General features: G+C 63.9%; 4 protein-coding genes across 5 annotated transcripts; 3 read left to right on the forward strand and 1 right to left on the reverse strand.

Moving 5' to 3' along the window:
* The first annotated feature begins 42 nt into the window (after positions 1 to 42).
* On the forward strand, positions 43 to 4,834 carry CHLRE_01g022550v5 (uncharacterized protein). Its single transcript, XM_043058498.1, has 12 exons — positions 43 to 408; positions 658 to 785; positions 1,048 to 1,450; positions 1,749 to 1,848; positions 2,000 to 2,191; positions 2,440 to 2,481; positions 2,761 to 2,874; positions 3,066 to 3,122; positions 3,333 to 3,368; positions 3,501 to 3,638; positions 3,979 to 4,047; positions 4,417 to 4,834. Exons 1-12 carry the CDS (start codon positions 176 to 178, stop codon positions 4,582 to 4,584), a joined length of 1,680 nt encoding a protein of 559 aa, XP_042928412.1. The 5' UTR covers positions 43 to 175; the 3' UTR covers positions 4,585 to 4,834.
* Positions 4,835 to 4,880: 46 nt separating this feature from the next.
* On the forward strand, positions 4,881 to 10,095 carry CHLRE_01g022600v5 (uncharacterized protein). 2 transcript variants are annotated; one of them, XM_043058499.1, is made up of 12 exons: positions 4,881 to 5,547; positions 5,784 to 5,820; positions 6,064 to 6,221; positions 6,472 to 6,528; positions 6,773 to 6,946; positions 7,213 to 7,425; positions 7,519 to 7,569; positions 7,751 to 8,043; positions 8,236 to 8,327; positions 8,664 to 8,835; positions 9,108 to 9,457; positions 9,646 to 10,095. In XM_043058499.1, the coding sequence occupies exons 1-12, from the start codon at positions 5,014 to 5,016 to the stop codon at positions 9,786 to 9,788; spliced, it is 2,274 nt and encodes a 757-aa protein (XP_042928414.1). In that variant the 5' UTR covers positions 4,881 to 5,013; the 3' UTR covers positions 9,789 to 10,095. The 2 variants fall into 2 exon arrangements, with proteins under 2 accessions (XP_042928414.1, XP_042928413.1); XM_043058500.1 differs by having other exon boundaries at positions 9,108 to 9,225.
* Positions 10,096 to 10,233: 138 nt separating this feature from the next.
* CHLRE_01g022650v5 (uncharacterized protein) lies at positions 10,234 to 13,938 on the reverse strand. The gene is made up of 9 exons (XM_043058501.1): positions 13,798 to 13,938; positions 13,469 to 13,720; positions 13,252 to 13,331; positions 12,958 to 13,062; positions 12,592 to 12,709; positions 12,097 to 12,237; positions 11,601 to 11,795; positions 11,231 to 11,353; positions 10,234 to 11,015 (listed from the first exon to the last, which is right to left on the reverse strand). Exons 1-9 carry the CDS (start codon positions 13,846 to 13,848, stop codon positions 10,899 to 10,901), a joined length of 1,182 nt encoding a protein of 393 aa, XP_042928415.1. The 5' UTR covers positions 13,849 to 13,938; the 3' UTR covers positions 10,234 to 10,898.
* Positions 13,939 to 14,082: 144 nt separating this feature from the next.
* Positions 14,083 to 15,204, forward strand: CHLRE_01g022666v5 (uncharacterized protein). Its single transcript, XM_043058502.1, has 2 exons — positions 14,083 to 14,535; positions 14,749 to 15,204. The coding sequence occupies exons 1-2, from the start codon at positions 14,497 to 14,499 to the stop codon at positions 14,914 to 14,916; spliced, it is 207 nt and encodes a 68-aa protein (XP_042928416.1). The 5' UTR covers positions 14,083 to 14,496; the 3' UTR covers positions 14,917 to 15,204.
* Positions 15,205 to 15,259: the final 55 nt, after the last annotated feature.

Here is a 15,259-nt window from a genome sequence, read left to right on the forward strand (position 1 = left end):
GGCAGATGCTCGCTGCATAAAATTCCCAAACCCTCTCCAGTCGCCAATGACGAACGCAGCTTCACTTACTGGCCTGATGTGCCGAATACTGCTGCTTAGTAGCGTTGCCTATCAGGATACAAACCAGGTCACCTTAGAATTTAGCACGCCGCGCTTTCTCGCTCCGCCTTCTTTCATGTTTTGCTTCACTAGCACAAATTACAACTTGACGCGAGGGGACATTAACGTGCTTAGCCTGTTGGAGGGTGGCGATATCTTTAACACGAACGAAGAGCTGGTCTCAAGGCCGCCCTTTGAGCGCTCGACGTTCTTTCGTGGCACCTCCGACCTGGACGCGCTCGAGGTGTCCACCGTGTATGAGGTGCTGGGCACGGACGGGTTCTACTCACAGAGCTACAAGCTGCAGCGGTGCGCCAGGCTCGGGGAAGGGGCCCGGGGCCACGGAGCGCGCGTGGGGATAGTGCCACGGGAGAGCCAGGGTTTCGCTGCATTCGGCCAGGCACTGCCTCGAGCCAGCGGTGACGCCTCCGCACAGGCGCGCACGCCTGTCTCGCAAACTGCACGTACTGCGACACAAGTGGGCTTGCTGGCTGTGCGCCTGGCCACCGACCCGGCCCGCCCGCCCGCATGGGCTGCATGGGCTGCACGCATGTGCAGGTATGACGACCTCATACGCGACCAGAGCGGCACCCCCATCCGTGGCGTGGCGGACTTCCCGCCCAACCCAGAGGACAGCGAGGCGGGCATGTACTGGCAGCAGTACGGCAACTGCTTCACGCTCACAGGTCGGGAGGATGGGGTCGTGATAAGGAGGGTGTGGGAGAGGGCGGCGGCGGCAAGCGAGGGCCGCATGTGTGTGTGTGGGGGGGCGATGAATGTACACGTGGGATTGCAGGAGTATGCCTGGAGCCTGGAGCCACGCGTGCCGGCATCCCACTTGTGCCGGAAGACAAACAGACGGGGCGCGCGGCTGTGTGAGGGGGGACGTGCATCGACTGCGACGTCGAGACGACTCACATTGAGCGGTACCGCACACCCTTTGCACAGGCCTATGGAAACAAGACACACGCTACCAGATGACCGTGGCGGTGCGCAACCCGCCCCCGCCGCCGCCAGAGGCAGTGCCGCTGCCCCCTCCTCCACCACGACCCTCGCCACCACCTGCACCGCGCGGCACGCTCAACGGCACAGCGCCGCCGCCCTCCGGCTCCGCCTCGTCCACCCCCTCACCGCCCTCGCCGGCACCCTCGCCCCGCACGGCGTCGCCGCCCCACCCGCCCGCGCCGCCGCCCAGCCCTGCCTTCATGCTCGTGTCCAACAATGCCACGCCCATCATCTGGGCAGTGCCGCTCACCACCAGCATCGACGTGTACAAACAGAACGGCGTGACGGTCGAGAGTCTGATGTTCAGTGTGCGGGGGGACAAGTACGCCGCGGCGTGCCCACTCAGGTGTGTGCCTGTGTTTGTGTGGGGGTTGTAGGGGTGGAGTCGTCGTTCCCAGGCGCGGATGTGGGGGGTGGGGTTGGAGGTAGGTTGAGAGTTTGGGGTGGGTGTGTCTGGGTACGTGCCTGCCTGCCGCAGCCCAGTGAGATGCAGCACCCCGTACCCCCAAGCCCCCGCGTGCGAACTGCCGAGTGGACGTACGGCCTTGTCTTGGCACGTGCGTGCCTCCCTGCTGGCGAGTGGGTCTGGGCGGCACCGCCTCCTGGCATCGCCACGCCTGCCGCCTCCCCCTGCATGCCTGCAGGTCCGAGATCGTCCCGGTCGTGGGGTCCATGTTTGACGCGTGCGAGGAGTCGCGCAAGTACGGGCTGGGGCCGCCAGCCGGCACCACCACCACCGTGCAGGTAAGCGGGACGAGCAGGGGTGCGCAACTTGCGGCCACCACTGGGCCAAATATGTTTATGATTTGAGCGCTTAGGAGGGACAAATACAAGTGTTCAGAGGACTCGGCCCCGTGACTCGGCCCCCTTCCTTGTCCATTCTTATTCCATACAGGACTGCCTGTACCGGCTGCGCCTCGTCTCCGGCCAGCCGCAGAACCAGGGCGTGCTGCCCTTCACCGCGCCGCCGCTCGCGTCGTACAACCTAGCCTCCTGGCGCGCCACCAGCTGCCCCGCACCGGGCCAGGTGCTGGGGCCGCGCTTTGGCGGCGAGTGCGTGTCGTGTGGGCCGAACGGCGTCAGAGCGGTGCGGTGGGGCTAGGGGCGTGAGGTGGAAGCGGCGAGAGCGAGGGGTTGGGCGGTGCGCAGGCACACTGTAAAGTGGGATGGGCGGGCTGAGAGGGCGGGGCGGTATCAGATGCAAGGCGGGATGGGATGTTGAAGGACAGGTTAGGCACAATGGCGGGCAACGTCTTGCCGCTTGTGGCTGCACCCTTGTGAGCTGCCCGCTCCTTACCTGCTCCTCCTTGCTGCCCTCTGCCCCTCCGGCCGCAGAACAACACGTGCGTGTGTCCGCCCAACGTCCTGCCCAACAAGGTGCTGGGGAGGCGGTTTCGGGCTGGGGGAGCCGCAGCGTCTGCAGGGCAGGGTACATGGGAACATCGCGCAGCCGCCTTCGCTGGCCCGCGAAGGTCCCGCCTCTGCCATTCCTTGCCGCCCTGAGCCACTCCTCGGGCGTCACACTCAAAACACACACACACACACACACGAATATTTCCGGGCGATTTGTTTCGTTTCTAATACACACACTCTTACACACATACGGTACCGCTGTCTCACGCAATACACTGTTGTTGTCGTTGCTGTTGTTGTCAGGTGGGCAACACCGCCTGCGGCGATCTGGTGTCGCCTGACGGCGCCGCCAACCTCACCTCCCTGCCCAACTGGCTGTGCACCCACTTCAGCCAGGCGCAGGAGCAGTGGCGAGAGGTGCGGGCGCGAGGGCGGGTGTGAGCATGCATGCGGTATGGCTCTGAAGCGCATTCGAGCCACTGTCTTGCGCAACCGTTGGCCAGATTAATGTACAGTACTTACACACAGCGATCTCAACAGTATGCGTCCCCCAGTTTCCACCTCTCATGTCAATTGTGTCATGCTCCCTGCATCCGACCCTCTTGCAGAAAACGCTCTTGGCCCAGAACGTGGCCAAGCTGTACTCCGAGGCTTTCCTGAAGCTGGTGCGTGTGTATGGGTATGTGAGGGAGATGAGCGCATGGTTGTGCCAATGCGGCTTGTTGGTAACATTGACGACTCGGCCGCCTGCGACTTTTGGCACAGCACGTGCGGCACTTGCAGATGCACACGCACACGGCATGACCGCACCCTCCCGCGCTCTCACACGCTGTCCCGCCCCCCCCGCTTCCCCCCCCCCACACACACACACACAGGCGAGCCCCCTGCTGGACCTCACCAACCTGCAACAGGTGAGGACGGCTGCAGGCGCAGGGCGCGGTCACCAGCATTTCGTCGCCTGCTTGCCTAACGCCATGCCAGCTTGCTCTCCCACCACCAATCCTCAACTTGCGCTGCATCATTCGACCACTCGTCCCCCACAGGCCTACAATGCATTCAACGCCACACTCATTTTTGACAACCGCCGCCCGGACTCGCCCACACGCCGCCAAGGCATCAAGCCCAACTGCAACAAGTGTGTTGATGGCCAGTTCAAAAACACCATCAACCTAAACCAGAAGGTGCGTGGGAGCAAGATGGGGGTATACTTTCCCGGGCCCAACAAATACCGTTAGCTCTCATAGCTGTTAAATTATCATGAAAGTATCCGTCCGGCAGGGAGGGCTGGCTGCAAACAGGGCGGGCGCGCGGGGCAACAGGAGATGTAAGGTTCGGAGGAGCCGTGGGCGTTGCCTACCTTGTTGGCGTTGGCTGGGCTGCTGCAGGAGGTGTCGCCAGCCGCGCGCACCTGACCCTCGAAGCGGCCCTCGCACGCGGATTGCAGTTGCCGGGTTCCCGCGCTTCCAAGTCGCCGACTGGTGTCCGCACCCGTGCCCGCACCTGCCTGCCCGCTGCCTGCAGGTGCCGGTGTTCGACTGGAGCTTTGACGCGATGAACACCTTTCGCTTCATTGGCTACGCGCTTGACCAGGTGGGCCGCAGGCAGGGGGCCCGGGGCCTGACTGGAGCGGTAGTGACAATGGGAGTGGAAGGGGTGGAGAAATCTGGCGCTGCCGCGCCGGTGCTGTCGTGTGGGTGGTGTGTGCGGCGGGCCTATCCAGCGCTGCACCCGGCAGGTGCCCTCCGAGCGGGTGTCCTCCGCCCTCCACGCCCATCGTCAACACACACACACACACACACACACACACACACACACACACACACACACACACACACACACACACACACACACACACACACACACACACACACACACACACACAGCCTTCATTTCCCTTCCCTTGTGCTCTTTAACACGCACAACAATACTTTATACGCGCGCTCGGGCCCTGAAATCTAGGTGCTGGGCTACCCCTGCCCAGCGCTGTGGGACGCGGCCGACCCGCTGCAGTGGAAGTACGGCTACTACGACCAGGTCATCTGCGTGGACATGCCGCAGGGTACCTGCTGCGGAGCAAACTTCGAGGGCGAACCTGACTTCAAGGGCACTGGGGACTACGTGCTGTAGTTGTGTAGGTTGCAGGGGCGGGGAGAACGAAGAGAGGTGGTGTAGATGCGGCGCGGGAGGGGCTGCTGGGTATGTTGCGCCGCGCGGTATGTTGCCCCGAACACGAGGACGGGAGGAAGCACGAGAGGACAGAGAGATGCTCGCACTTTTTGCAGGATGAAGGCGGGGAGGCTATTTGCGGGACACACATGGGGTTGAGATGCCGGGTTGGCGTGTTGGCGGGATCGGGCCTAGAGAACAGAATGAATGAGCTGAGCACTGCAGAACAACGATGGTGTGTTTTTCATGACTTCAGGCAATTGTTTTATCTGTTCCTGAAGCTAGGCACTTCCTTGGATGGTGCAATTTCGGTTGTGACTTGACTGCACACAGAAGGAACCGCTCCTTTGAAATGCCTACAAGACATTGAGTATCACCAAAGTGTTAGGAATGTCTAAAGTCGGCTTCTGGCTGACGGCTGCGCTTGCAGCTGCCTGCGCGGCAATGGTGCGTGGAGCGACCGACGAGTGCCAGGCGCTGACGGATCATTATCTGGAGAAGCACCACAAGGAGGCGGAACCGTACACGGGATCGAACATGCTCTACTTCTTGCACGTTCCCCGGACCGCTGGCCGGACATTCCATAGTTGTCTCCTGAAGATAGGGACGCACCCAGCGAGGCGCTGTCCAAAGGCGTACGATCATTTGCGCCTCACCAACATGACGGCACCGGCCTGCTACCTGCTGTCGTCACACGATGACTTCAGCGTGGTGTCCATGCTCCCGCCGGATGTCGCCGTGATCAACCAGCTGCGCGACCCCTTAGACCGCTTCCTATCCGCGTACGAGTTTGCCATCGAGGTGGCCGCACGGTCCCTGAAGCGGCCGAAGAACTTCCGTAAGAAGGTGGGCAGGATCGCCACCGAGGATGTGTGGCCCTGGTCCTACCTCATTCCCTTCTTCGCCGAGGACATGCGGCCAAAGGTGCGATCTGGGGCCAAGATTTCACGCCAGCAGGTCGGAGAAGGGAAATGCAACGTGTCTGGGGGTCACAAAGCCTGCGAACGCGGCGGTCTGGCGGCATGGAGCAGGCGAAGGGCCGCGGCTGTTCGTGTCAGCCACGACCATGCGCACAGCCACGCATCTTCTTCATTCAAATGCCGGTGCCGCTGGGCGTGACGCAATGTTTCTGGCGCCTGGGTCTTCTTTCTCTCTTGCAGGTGGCAGCCGCCCAGGCGGTGCCGCAGCCGGAAGGAGGTGCGTGCAGCCAGGGGTGGGGAAGGGGCGTGCCCACTCGGGGTGCATTGGCCTGACGGCCTGGGCCTGCGTGCTCATGTCTATGCGGCCAGGATGCACCCCCCAACTCCCGACGCGCTCCCCTGGCCCTCCCTAATGCCCCAAGCTCCCCACGGTCTTCCGGGACCCTGGACTGCTCACCCCCTGCCGTGCCCGCAACCCGCGCCGCCCCTCACCGGCCCCCCCCCCCCCCCCGCCCTACAGGCCGCTGGATCGAGGTGGAGCAGGATGGCGAGCGCTGGTTCCACAACAAGGCGCTCAACGTGAGCAGGTGGAACCTGACGGACGAGGAGGCGGGGCTCAACGGCGGCGTGCTGCCGCTGCTGGACCCCTACGACAACGAGCTGGTCATGAGCCTCAGGGTGCGGCCGTGGGGTGCGGCCGTGGGGTGCGGCTGGGCGGGGGAGGTCTTGGAACTTCGGGTGGCGGTCGCGGGGTGGCGATGGTGGGGAAGGGGTGGTGCAGGGATGCAGGGGACCCGATAATGAAACAGGGACAGCATCTTGGATACTGGGTTAGGTTTACGGTACTCTGGCGGCTGCTTCCGAAACGCTGCTGCTTTGGCATATTAACGTGCTCGTGGCGCTCGCCCGGGCTCGTGTGTGTGCGCAGGAGTTCGCGCAGCACCCCATCGCCACGGAGCTGCTGCACAACGGAGCCGCGTTTCAGGCGAGTGCACGGCGGGTGGGAGGGCTGTGCAGGAGGGCCTGTGCTGGAGGGCCCATGAGGGAGGCGCGAGGAGGGATGACAACATTGCACAGGCGCATAGCATGAGTACTGGGTATGGGGACATGGTGCGAAAGGACGCTTTTAAGCAGGCCGGCGAAGTCAAGGTCCACATCGCACGTAAGCCCAGCCCGAGACCATTTCGACCACCACTGCGGCTGGCGCCGCGCCCTCCCCCTCCCCTCAGGTGCTGGGCATCACCAACTACTCGCACTGGGGCGACGCCGGCACCTTCCGCGCCTGCCTGTCCGCGCACCCGCCGCTGTCGGCGCAGCTGCTGGAGGTGGCCAAGTCGCGCGTGCGGCGCTTCACGCACGTGGGCACCACCGACCGACTGTTCGACAGCGCGGCGTCGGCGCTGGTGGGTGCCCGACGGGCGAGGTGGAAAGGACGGAGGGAACGAGGGCGCACTGGGGGTGAAGGGCGTGGTAAGGGTGTTGCCGGGTGGGAGCGCTAGCTGGGGCCGCAGCTGCGTGAGGGTTAGCGGACTGAGGCCGGGAGGGAGGAAGGGCGGCAGAACCGGGCGCCTGCGTGCCAGGACGGCCCGGCGTGCCTGCACGCCGCGTGTGCCTGACAGGATCCCTCCATCACACCAATGCCACTGGCTGTGTGGCGGCTGCTGTGCAGGTGTCCATGGGTCTCAGCATCCACAGCCCAGCCTACAGCGGCGGCGACGACGACGTGGCTGGGCGCGGCGGAACCCGCCGCCGCGCCGCCGCCGCGGATGAGGAGGATGACGGCAGCCGGCATGACGACGCCGGCGGCCGTGGCGGGCGCGGTGCCGGCGGCGGCCGCGGGCTAGCGGCGCAGCTGCAGCTTATGGCTAAGTTGGTTCGGGAGGTGAGTGGCGGCGGGGGGCTGGGGCCGGGGGCCGGCATGGAGACCGCGCCAAGGCCGAGTGTGACCGGCTGTTACGTGCCGCTTCGTCTGCAGGCGCGGACCCGGCTACAGGCGGCGCAGCGTGACCTCGTCAATGCCCAGCGGGTGAGTGTGGGTGTCAGAGAGGCGCAGGTCGGTGGCTGGGCAGCTGGAGGTTTGATCTAGGGGCGGGTATAATGTTATGCTGGGCAGGTGCACTTGGGTCGCGCCCGCCCCTGCTCCTGGTGTCAGGACGCCAACCATACGCATCACCACCGTCACCCGTCTTCTGCTCGCCACCTGGCAGGATCACTCCTCGGATGAGGCGGCGCTGGAGGCGCTGCGCGGCCGCGTGGACAAGGCGCGTGAGGACCTCATTGCCGCACAGGACCGGCTGGCGGAGACACGCGACCGGCTGCCCACCGGCGAGGCCGAGGCTGGGCTGGGCCTGGGCGGCGGCGGCGGCGGCGGCGGCGGCACGGAGGACGTGGCGCGGCGGCGCGGGCAGCGGCGGCTGCTGGAGGCGGAGGCGGATGGCGGGGTGGCGGAGGCGGTGGAGGGCGCCGCGGAGGAGCTGCAGGCGGACGGCAGCGGCCGCGAGTGAGTGCTGATGCTAATCCTGGCTTGGAGAGCGTGGGTGGAGCGGTTGCGGTCGCCGGCGATGGATGCGCTTGCAGGGCCCTCCTGTCTACGGTGCCTGTGCAGTCCTACATCATTGCTGCCACGCTAAGGTGCCTGACTCTCATGCGCCCGCTGCGCTCGCTGCCTCACCCCAACCCCACCCGCCTCCAGGGTGCTGTCCACCGGCTCCAGTGCCAACAAGGTGGTGGTGCCGCAGGTGGATGGATTTGGCAACCCCCTTGACATGAGCTTCAAGCGGATACGTGAGTAGGGGCATGCTGGTGTGTGCGGTGGAGGGGGGAGGGGGTTACGGTATTGCAGGGGGCTAGCAGGTTCAGAAAGACAACAGCGCCGGGTTGGATGAAGGCGTTGGGTGGAGCTGGCGGCAACATGGCATGGCAACATGGCAGCCTTGCTTCATGGGAAAAGTCACCCTCGCCACACACCTCAGCACACTCCCTGACTCCGCTCCACCCATCCCTCCACGCCCCTGCACCTCCATCCCCGTCCATCAACCCCTTTCAATCCCATCCCCCATTCATCATGGGTGTAACCCCCCTCCCCGCTCCTGCTTCGTCATTGCCCGCACGCCCGCGCAGCCAACTCGGACGTGGGCACGGAGTTTGTGCGCTGCGCCGCGCGCGCGCAGCAGCGCTCCGCCTCGCGGCGCGACCAGTCGCTGGCGGCGCTGTCCACGTCGGACGGCCGCCACGTGGCGTTCAGCAAGGCGGCGCGGAAGCGGATACCGCAGGAGGTGCTGGACCTCATCAGGTGGGCGGGGGGGGGGGGGAGCGGGGGCTAAGGGGTTGACGGGGTGAGGTGCTAGAGGGGCGGCTATGGCGCGTCTCAGCTGGCCACCGCATTGCCTGAATTTACTTCATCACAATACACAGACACACACAAACGCACACACATACATACACACACGTCGTTGGGCGGGCTTTCGTTTCGTATTATCAAACAAACACACACACACACACACACACACACACGCACACACACACACACACACATACACACACACGTCACACGTGTCGCTCCAGGTCTCACAACGCCATGGACACGGAGCTGCACTCGCTGGGCCTGGCGCTGCTGGACGCGCGCATCGCGGAGCAGAAGGCGGCGGGGCTGTTCCACGACCTGCCCAAGCTACCCCCCACGGTGGGCCGGGCGAGCGGTGGCGGTGGCGGTGCCGGTGCCGCGGCAGCACCAGCAGGCAGACGCGGTGTCGAGCACGGCGGCAGAGCCAGTAGCAGTCACCGGGACAGGCACAGACGCGGGAATGGAAGAGGCGGAGGGCGCAGCGCGGAAGCCGTGGTGCCGGCGGCGGGCGGTGTCAGTGCCGACGCCGGCACCGGCAGCGGGGGTGTCTGGGAGGCGGTCAAGGGACTGGGTGAGCGCCCGGTCCGGCGGCGCGTCTGGGCACACATCGCACAGCCAAACCCTTAGGCAGCCGCATCAGCTCTCAGCAGCACGTGTCTGAATGCGTCGTGTCGTGTGCGCGTGGGGGTTCCCTGTGCTTGTTTGGAGACTGCTGTGACTAATCTTGACTCCTTCGCGGGCCCTTTCCTTTGCGCGCAGTCCGATCGTGGGGCAGCAGCCAAGCGGGGCAGCGGCCCACGACTGGTGAAGCCCCTAAGCGAACGCGGCGGCAGCGAGGGAGAGCTGCGGCGGTGAGGATAGTTGCACAGCCGCAGCGGCCACATCGGCCTGAGGATCCCTGACGGATTGGCGGTGCTGGTCTTGGGGCAGCCCTAGTGACACACACAGATGCCGCGGTTCAGTGGCGGCATCCACGCGAGGACGTCATGAGGTCAAGTCGATCCAATCGATATAGATGTTGTCATTGCTGTGCGCAGCGAGGTTGGGGCGGGCTGGGCCCGTCGCACGAACTTCGGGGTGGACACGGGGCAGGACCCATCATGAGCATGCGTGTGTTGCCGGGATGCGAGCATAGGAAACCGTAGAGGCAGGATGCTGTGCACAACGGACGGCGGTTAACGTGAGCACGGAATGTAATGCTGACTGAAGATTGCCCCGAACCCCCGGTCCGAGACGGACATAGGACCTGATAGGACAGATCTTACTTGTAGCAGCGCTTAAGTTTCCAATCTAATACCGGGCCCGTCTGGACGCCGCAGCGCGAAGCGAGTGGTGCACAGCTTGCCTGCATTCAAGACGTTACACCAGGTGCAGATGCCCGTTGTGGGGCCACTCGAGGGCCCGCCACACATGCTTTTGCTAGCGTGTCGCCACAAGACACCGCTCCGTTCCCCAGCAGCCCATCCGTCAAAATTAGGTTAAAATTTGCCCCAGCACCGCGCAGCGGAGTGCGAGACACTACACACTCGTCAGTAATACGAACAGCATCCAGCGCAAACGGCATTGCACCGTTAACATACATGTGCACAATGGTCTATCACAGTCCCGGAGATCAATCATTCACTGGCCGGCAGGAAGCGCTTTCACGCCTACACGACACGACACGAGGCCGCCCCACTGACAGGACGTCACGCATCGCCCACGCCAATCCACGCTCACAAGCACCCTCTGGCCTCCGCCCCTGCCCGACACTTACAGCGCGCTTTGCAGCGGAGCCACGGTCCGAAAAGCTCCAGGTCCCAGCTTTGCCATGTGCTGTTCTTGGTCAAGTGCTGCCTTGACACTGTCCCATCGCACATCAATTCCGGCCCAGCCCTGCCCCAGCCACGCCTGCGCTGATCGTAGTCCTGCCCTGCCCAAAGGCACTCGAGCCACCTCTCTTCCCTTGCCTAGCGCGGGTCCGGCCCACCTGCGCTGTTGCGCTGGCCCCCAGCTCCGCAGTGTGGCGGGTCTCATAGCGCGGGATCGCGAATGACCTGCGGCTTGAAGTCGGGCTTCACGAACTTGGCGAAGAAGTCGGCGTACATGTCGTAGCGGGCAGTCATCTGGAAGCCCCACTTGTCCTTGGTCTGGGGGCACATGGGAGGGGGCACAGCACTTGAAGGGTTGGAGTAGGCTCCAGTGGAAGTCTGCTGCTCCAGCTTCTCGCCGGCTGTGCCGCGCCAAGGCCTGGCGGCCTGGCGCTGTCGCGTCGGCAACTTGAAAGAACTTGAAACACAAACACAGCGCTTGCATTGCTGTCCCCTTCCTCTTCCTCTCACACATGCCCTGCTGCTGCACGCACCTGCCGGCACAGGTTGAGGTCCACATCCGCCACCATGAGCCCGTCGCGGTGCCGCGCCAGCGAGGGGCCGCGGCTGCCGTCGGGCGCCGCCACGTAGCTTGAGCCGTAGAAGTGGCCAAAGTCCTGTGAGGAAGGGCGCGGGTCGCGATCACGGCGAACAGGTTATGTCCAGACAGTTGCCTCCATGCCGACAAGACGCTTGCGGCTTGTTGCGCCGAGATGCCGGTGCTTCACCTGATTCCAACCAGGCGCCTCCGGTCCCCCACCTCGGCTATCGCCCACGCCCCCTGGGTTTGGTTTAGTTTGGGCTGGTATCTACAACCCCCCCCCCCAAGTGGCCGCGCGGCGATACCCCGTCCTCAAACCGCACCTTGTGTGCGGGCTTGCCGTCGCCCGAGGTGAACTCGCGCGGGAAGGACTCGGTGCCCACGCGGTTGATGCCGGCCACGAAGTAGGAGTTGGCGATGGCGGCGTTGCGCGCCTCCACCGGCCACAGCGGCTCCGACAGGTCGCCCACGGTGGCGGCGGGGTTGAACACCAGCTCGGCGCCGTTCATGCCGAACGCCTGTGCGGGTGGCGGACAGCAGACAGCAGGCGGCAGGCAGGAGGCCGGGAGGGCGACGGGCAAAAGCCCAGTGAGGTGGATGGGAAAGGTGTGAGGGCGGTGCCGTATTTGAGCGCCAGCACTGGGTGCAGCCGGAGGTGTTAGATCCTCATACTGGCCCCACGCTTGTCCTGATACCCACGGTCATCAGTTGTCCTAATCCCCTTTCCTTCCTCACCCCCAACTCAGCCCAACCCCCGCAGCACCTGCCCCCCGGCTGCCGCACCCCGCCGCCGCAACCCGGCGCCTCTCGTAGCCCCACCTGCCAGTTCATGGGGTGGTGGCGGCCGTAGCAGATGTTGACGGCGATCTTGCCGAACGCCGTCTCAAACACGGGGTGGCCGGTGTTGCCCTCCATGTAGTAGGTGGACTCGTTGAAGTCGCCCACCCGCGGGATGTGGTTCTACAGGGTGACGTGAACACGCACACACACGGGTACGCCGCAGCGTGTTGAGCCGTTGCACTGGCGAGCGCGCGTTTCTTTTCCTCAAAGTCAGGTGCGAGAGTGACCATCCGGTACTGGTCCGGACAGCACACCGCTCCAACGGGCTCCCTGAAATGGCCGCAGCTCCCCTGCCAAATCCCTTGCGCCCGCTCCCTATCTCGTGCTCGGCCCCAGTTCCTTTCGCCCGATCCGCCCTGGCCAGCCCAGTCCTGGCGCCGACGCCCATCTCCTCATGCCCTCCTCCCAGCGTGACCGCGCACAGCCGCACACGTACAGCCGCATACATACAGCTGCATACGCACAGCTGCGCACCTTGCGGTGCTTGCCGATGATGTTGCCGTTGTGGCCGATCACCACCGCCGTGTTCCATACCGTGTCGTTGTGTGCGGCGTCCCGCTCCAGGATGGGGCACACCACCACCATGCCCCACCTGCGTACAGGAGTCAGGGCAGCGTGGGGCGGCCGCATGAAGACACACACCATCCCAGACCTCAGCCGCATGACCCGCACCCCGGCATCAGATCCCGGCCCTGCCCGCACAGGAGTCCAATGGCGCAGACGTCTTCTCTCCTGCATGGCTATATGGCTACACCGTGCAACTCCAGCATCATTCTCAACTTCTGGCACCTCCCAAGGACACTCAACAGTGAACTGCTGCTGCTGCTGCCGCTGACACACCTGCGTGCTGCCGCCTGGCAGAAGGCCACACTCTCCCCGGTCTCCGCCGACTCCGCGAACTCGCACCACACCTTCTCGCGCGTGCAAAATGCGAAGGGCATGTGCCTGCACGCACCGCGAATGGGGAATGGATAGAGGCAGTCCGCTTGCTTTCCCTGGTACACGGTACGGGGGATGTGACAGGCGGCGGTTTCCAGCCCCCGTGTGTGTGTGTGTGTTAGTCTACACTAAGCCCTGGCCCTGGCCACCCCCCGGGCCCACCCCGGGGCATCCAACGCAGCCTCAGTGTCTCACCATGCCTCTTGGAGACACACCACCTTGACACCCGCCCTACCGGCGGTGTCCAGCATAACCTCAACACGGTCGCGGATGGCCTGCCCGAGGGGCAGTCGAACTTTGAGGTTTGCCAGGTTTGCCGAGGTGAGAACACAAAAGGCTCACTTGCATCATGATGGTTGGTTGTAAGCACGACGTTGTACGCGTGAAAGCATACAGCCCGCATGTCACGAACCTGGGCTTGCGCGGCGAAGGGCGCGGTCGTGGGCAGCACAATTTTGTTCTGAATCAGGCCGATGCGAACGATGCGCGGTGGACGCATTTGCTCCGGTGCAGCGCGAAACAGCGCCGAGCGAAGGTCAAAACCCATCGCTTTCGCTCGCTCCAGCACTCCCGCGTCGAGCTGCAGCTCTCCCACCGGCTCTCCCAAATTTAGCCCATAGATCACACGCTTGGCCTGCTTGAGCTTGTCCGCGGGCACGTACTCCTACGTGGGGTTTGTCGACACACACGATTAGGGTTTGGCCAGCGTGGAGCGGGTGGTCCTGCGTGTCAGCAGCCTACCTCCAGCAGCTCCTCTAACGATGCAAAGCCAGCAAGGCTTCCCTCGGCCATTAGCGCAGACGCGAAGCGGAAGCGTGTAATACCACTATGATGGTCAAGCGCACTGACACCAAATATAGTAAGTTCTCGTTTGCGTATATGTCTACGCTTGCTTGCTTGAGAATGCCAGAAGAAGCAGTGGTGCGGGAGCTCCGACGGATGTTGCATGGGACAATCGGCATTGAACAAACATGGGCGGGAGGCATCTCTTCTTCTTCCTTCGTACCATTTTTCTAATAGATCTAGAGCTTGTTGCTTTTTGCGATGCCTGCAGCGCAAACTTGCGGATGCAAACCAACCAGAAACCAACCCTTGCGAACCTTTTGCTGCTGACACTGATCATATGATAAAACATGACATGTATGGAAACGACTTTTGCATCACGGCGGGCCACTGTCGACTATCGCATGTGGCAGCACCCTTCGGCCGCCCGTCGCCGCGGAGTCGCATTCAGTTCACCAGGTCAAGCCGGTAATGGGGCCAGAACACCACGTGCAGAGTGGACTCTCGGAGGACATCCCCGGTACAAGGTGGCAGCACGTATGGTTGAGAAGCGCATTGCCGTGCCGGTATCCTGGGGGGGGGGGTGGACGTGTACGGGATGCCCGCCCTCCGCAACACGAGGTTGCTCACGGCTCCGCACCACCGGTGTGAGTAACCATGAGTTCAGGAAACGTTACCGTACCTCTGTCTGACCCGGTGAGTGTTCAGGCCAGCCCACAATCCATGCTGCGGGGCAGCGCCCCTTATGTCGGCGCATCCTTGGGGCCCTGCAAGGGTCCGCCCACAAAGGAAAAGCGACAGTACGAACCCGGCAGTGGCGCCCGGCGCTAGCAGCTGCTCATAAGCTCAACACGCTGCTGGGGAGGTCGTAAATCTTCGTACTCGCTCGCTGTTGTACGCTGAATGCAGTGGGCGACTGGTGAGACAGCTTCAAGCAAACCTCCGAATCAGCCAGCTGTGCGAAGCAAGCTAGGTGCACCCTGTTGCACGCCTCCACGCTCCGCTTCGTCTTCCACAATGCGTGCCGCGGCCGCAGCTGTGCTGGCAGTGTCCCTGCCGCTGCTGGTCCACGCATGATGGCGGGAAGCCCTCTGCCTACCCGTCGGCCATCTCGATCGCAGGCGTGGACGCGCTGAGCCGGGCAGACATGCAGCAGTGCGGCCAGTCGCACGTCACCTACGGGAGGTGGCTGGGTGTGCCGAGCTCCTGCCCCTTGGCCTGGTGAACGCTTCTCTCAGGGTCAGCCCTGCCAGCTGTGTCAGTGGGGTGGGCGCAACTCCGCAAGCGCCTGGCCGGCTGTACACCGTACGGTGCTGCCGCGCCGCCTCAAACTCATTTGCCATACTCCGTCTCCATTTCCCTCCGCCCACACCCCACCCCTACGCGCACACACACATGGACCCTCCGGACCGCCATGTCT

The sequence above is a fragment of the Chlamydomonas reinhardtii genome, chromosome 1 (genome assembly GCF_000002595.2).
Source record: "Chlamydomonas reinhardtii strain CC-503 cw92 mt+ chromosome 1, whole genome shotgun sequence".
NCBI lineage: Eukaryota > Viridiplantae > Chlorophyta > Chlorophyceae > Chlamydomonadales > Chlamydomonadaceae > Chlamydomonas > Chlamydomonas reinhardtii.

Coding starts and splice junctions, on each gene's coding strand:
- CHLRE_01g022550v5 (XM_043058498.1), top strand. CDS start 176: ATGTTTTGCTTCACTAGCACAAATTACAACTTGACGCGAGGGGACATT. Junction 786..1,047: donor CAACTGCTTCACGCTCACAG/GTCGGGAGGATG, acceptor CCCTTTGCACAG/GCCTATGGAAACAAGACACA. Junction 3,123..3,332: donor CCGAGGCTTTCCTGAAGCTG/GTGCGTGTGTAT, acceptor ACACACACACAG/GCGAGCCCCCTGCTGGACCT.
- CHLRE_01g022600v5 (XM_043058499.1), top strand. CDS start 5,014: ATGTCTAAAGTCGGCTTCTGGCTGACGGCTGCGCTTGCAGCTGCCTGC. Junction 5,548..5,783: donor CCGAGGACATGCGGCCAAAG/GTGCGATCTGGG, acceptor TCTCTCTTGCAG/GTGGCAGCCGCCCAGGCGGT. Junction 6,947..7,212: donor ACAGCGCGGCGTCGGCGCTG/GTGGGTGCCCGA, acceptor GCTGCTGTGCAG/GTGTCCATGGGTCTCAGCAT.
- CHLRE_01g022650v5 (XM_043058501.1), bottom strand. CDS start 13,848: ATGGCCGAGGGAAGCCTTGCTGGCTTTGCATCGTTAGAGGAGCTGCTG. Junction 13,721..13,797: donor CGTTAGAGGAGCTGCTGGAG/GTAGGCTGCTGA, acceptor AACCCCACGTAG/GAGTACGTGCCCGCGGACAA. Junction 11,016..11,230: donor ACCTCAACCTGTGCCGGCAG/GTGCGTGCAGCA, acceptor ATGTGCCCCCAG/ACCAAGGACAAGTGGGGCTT.
- CHLRE_01g022666v5 (XM_043058502.1), top strand. CDS start 14,497: ATGAGTTCAGGAAACGTTACCGTACCTCTGTCTGACCCG. Junction 14,536..14,748: donor CCGTACCTCTGTCTGACCCG/GTGAGTGTTCAG, acceptor CGCTGAATGCAG/TGGGCGACTGGTGAGACAGC.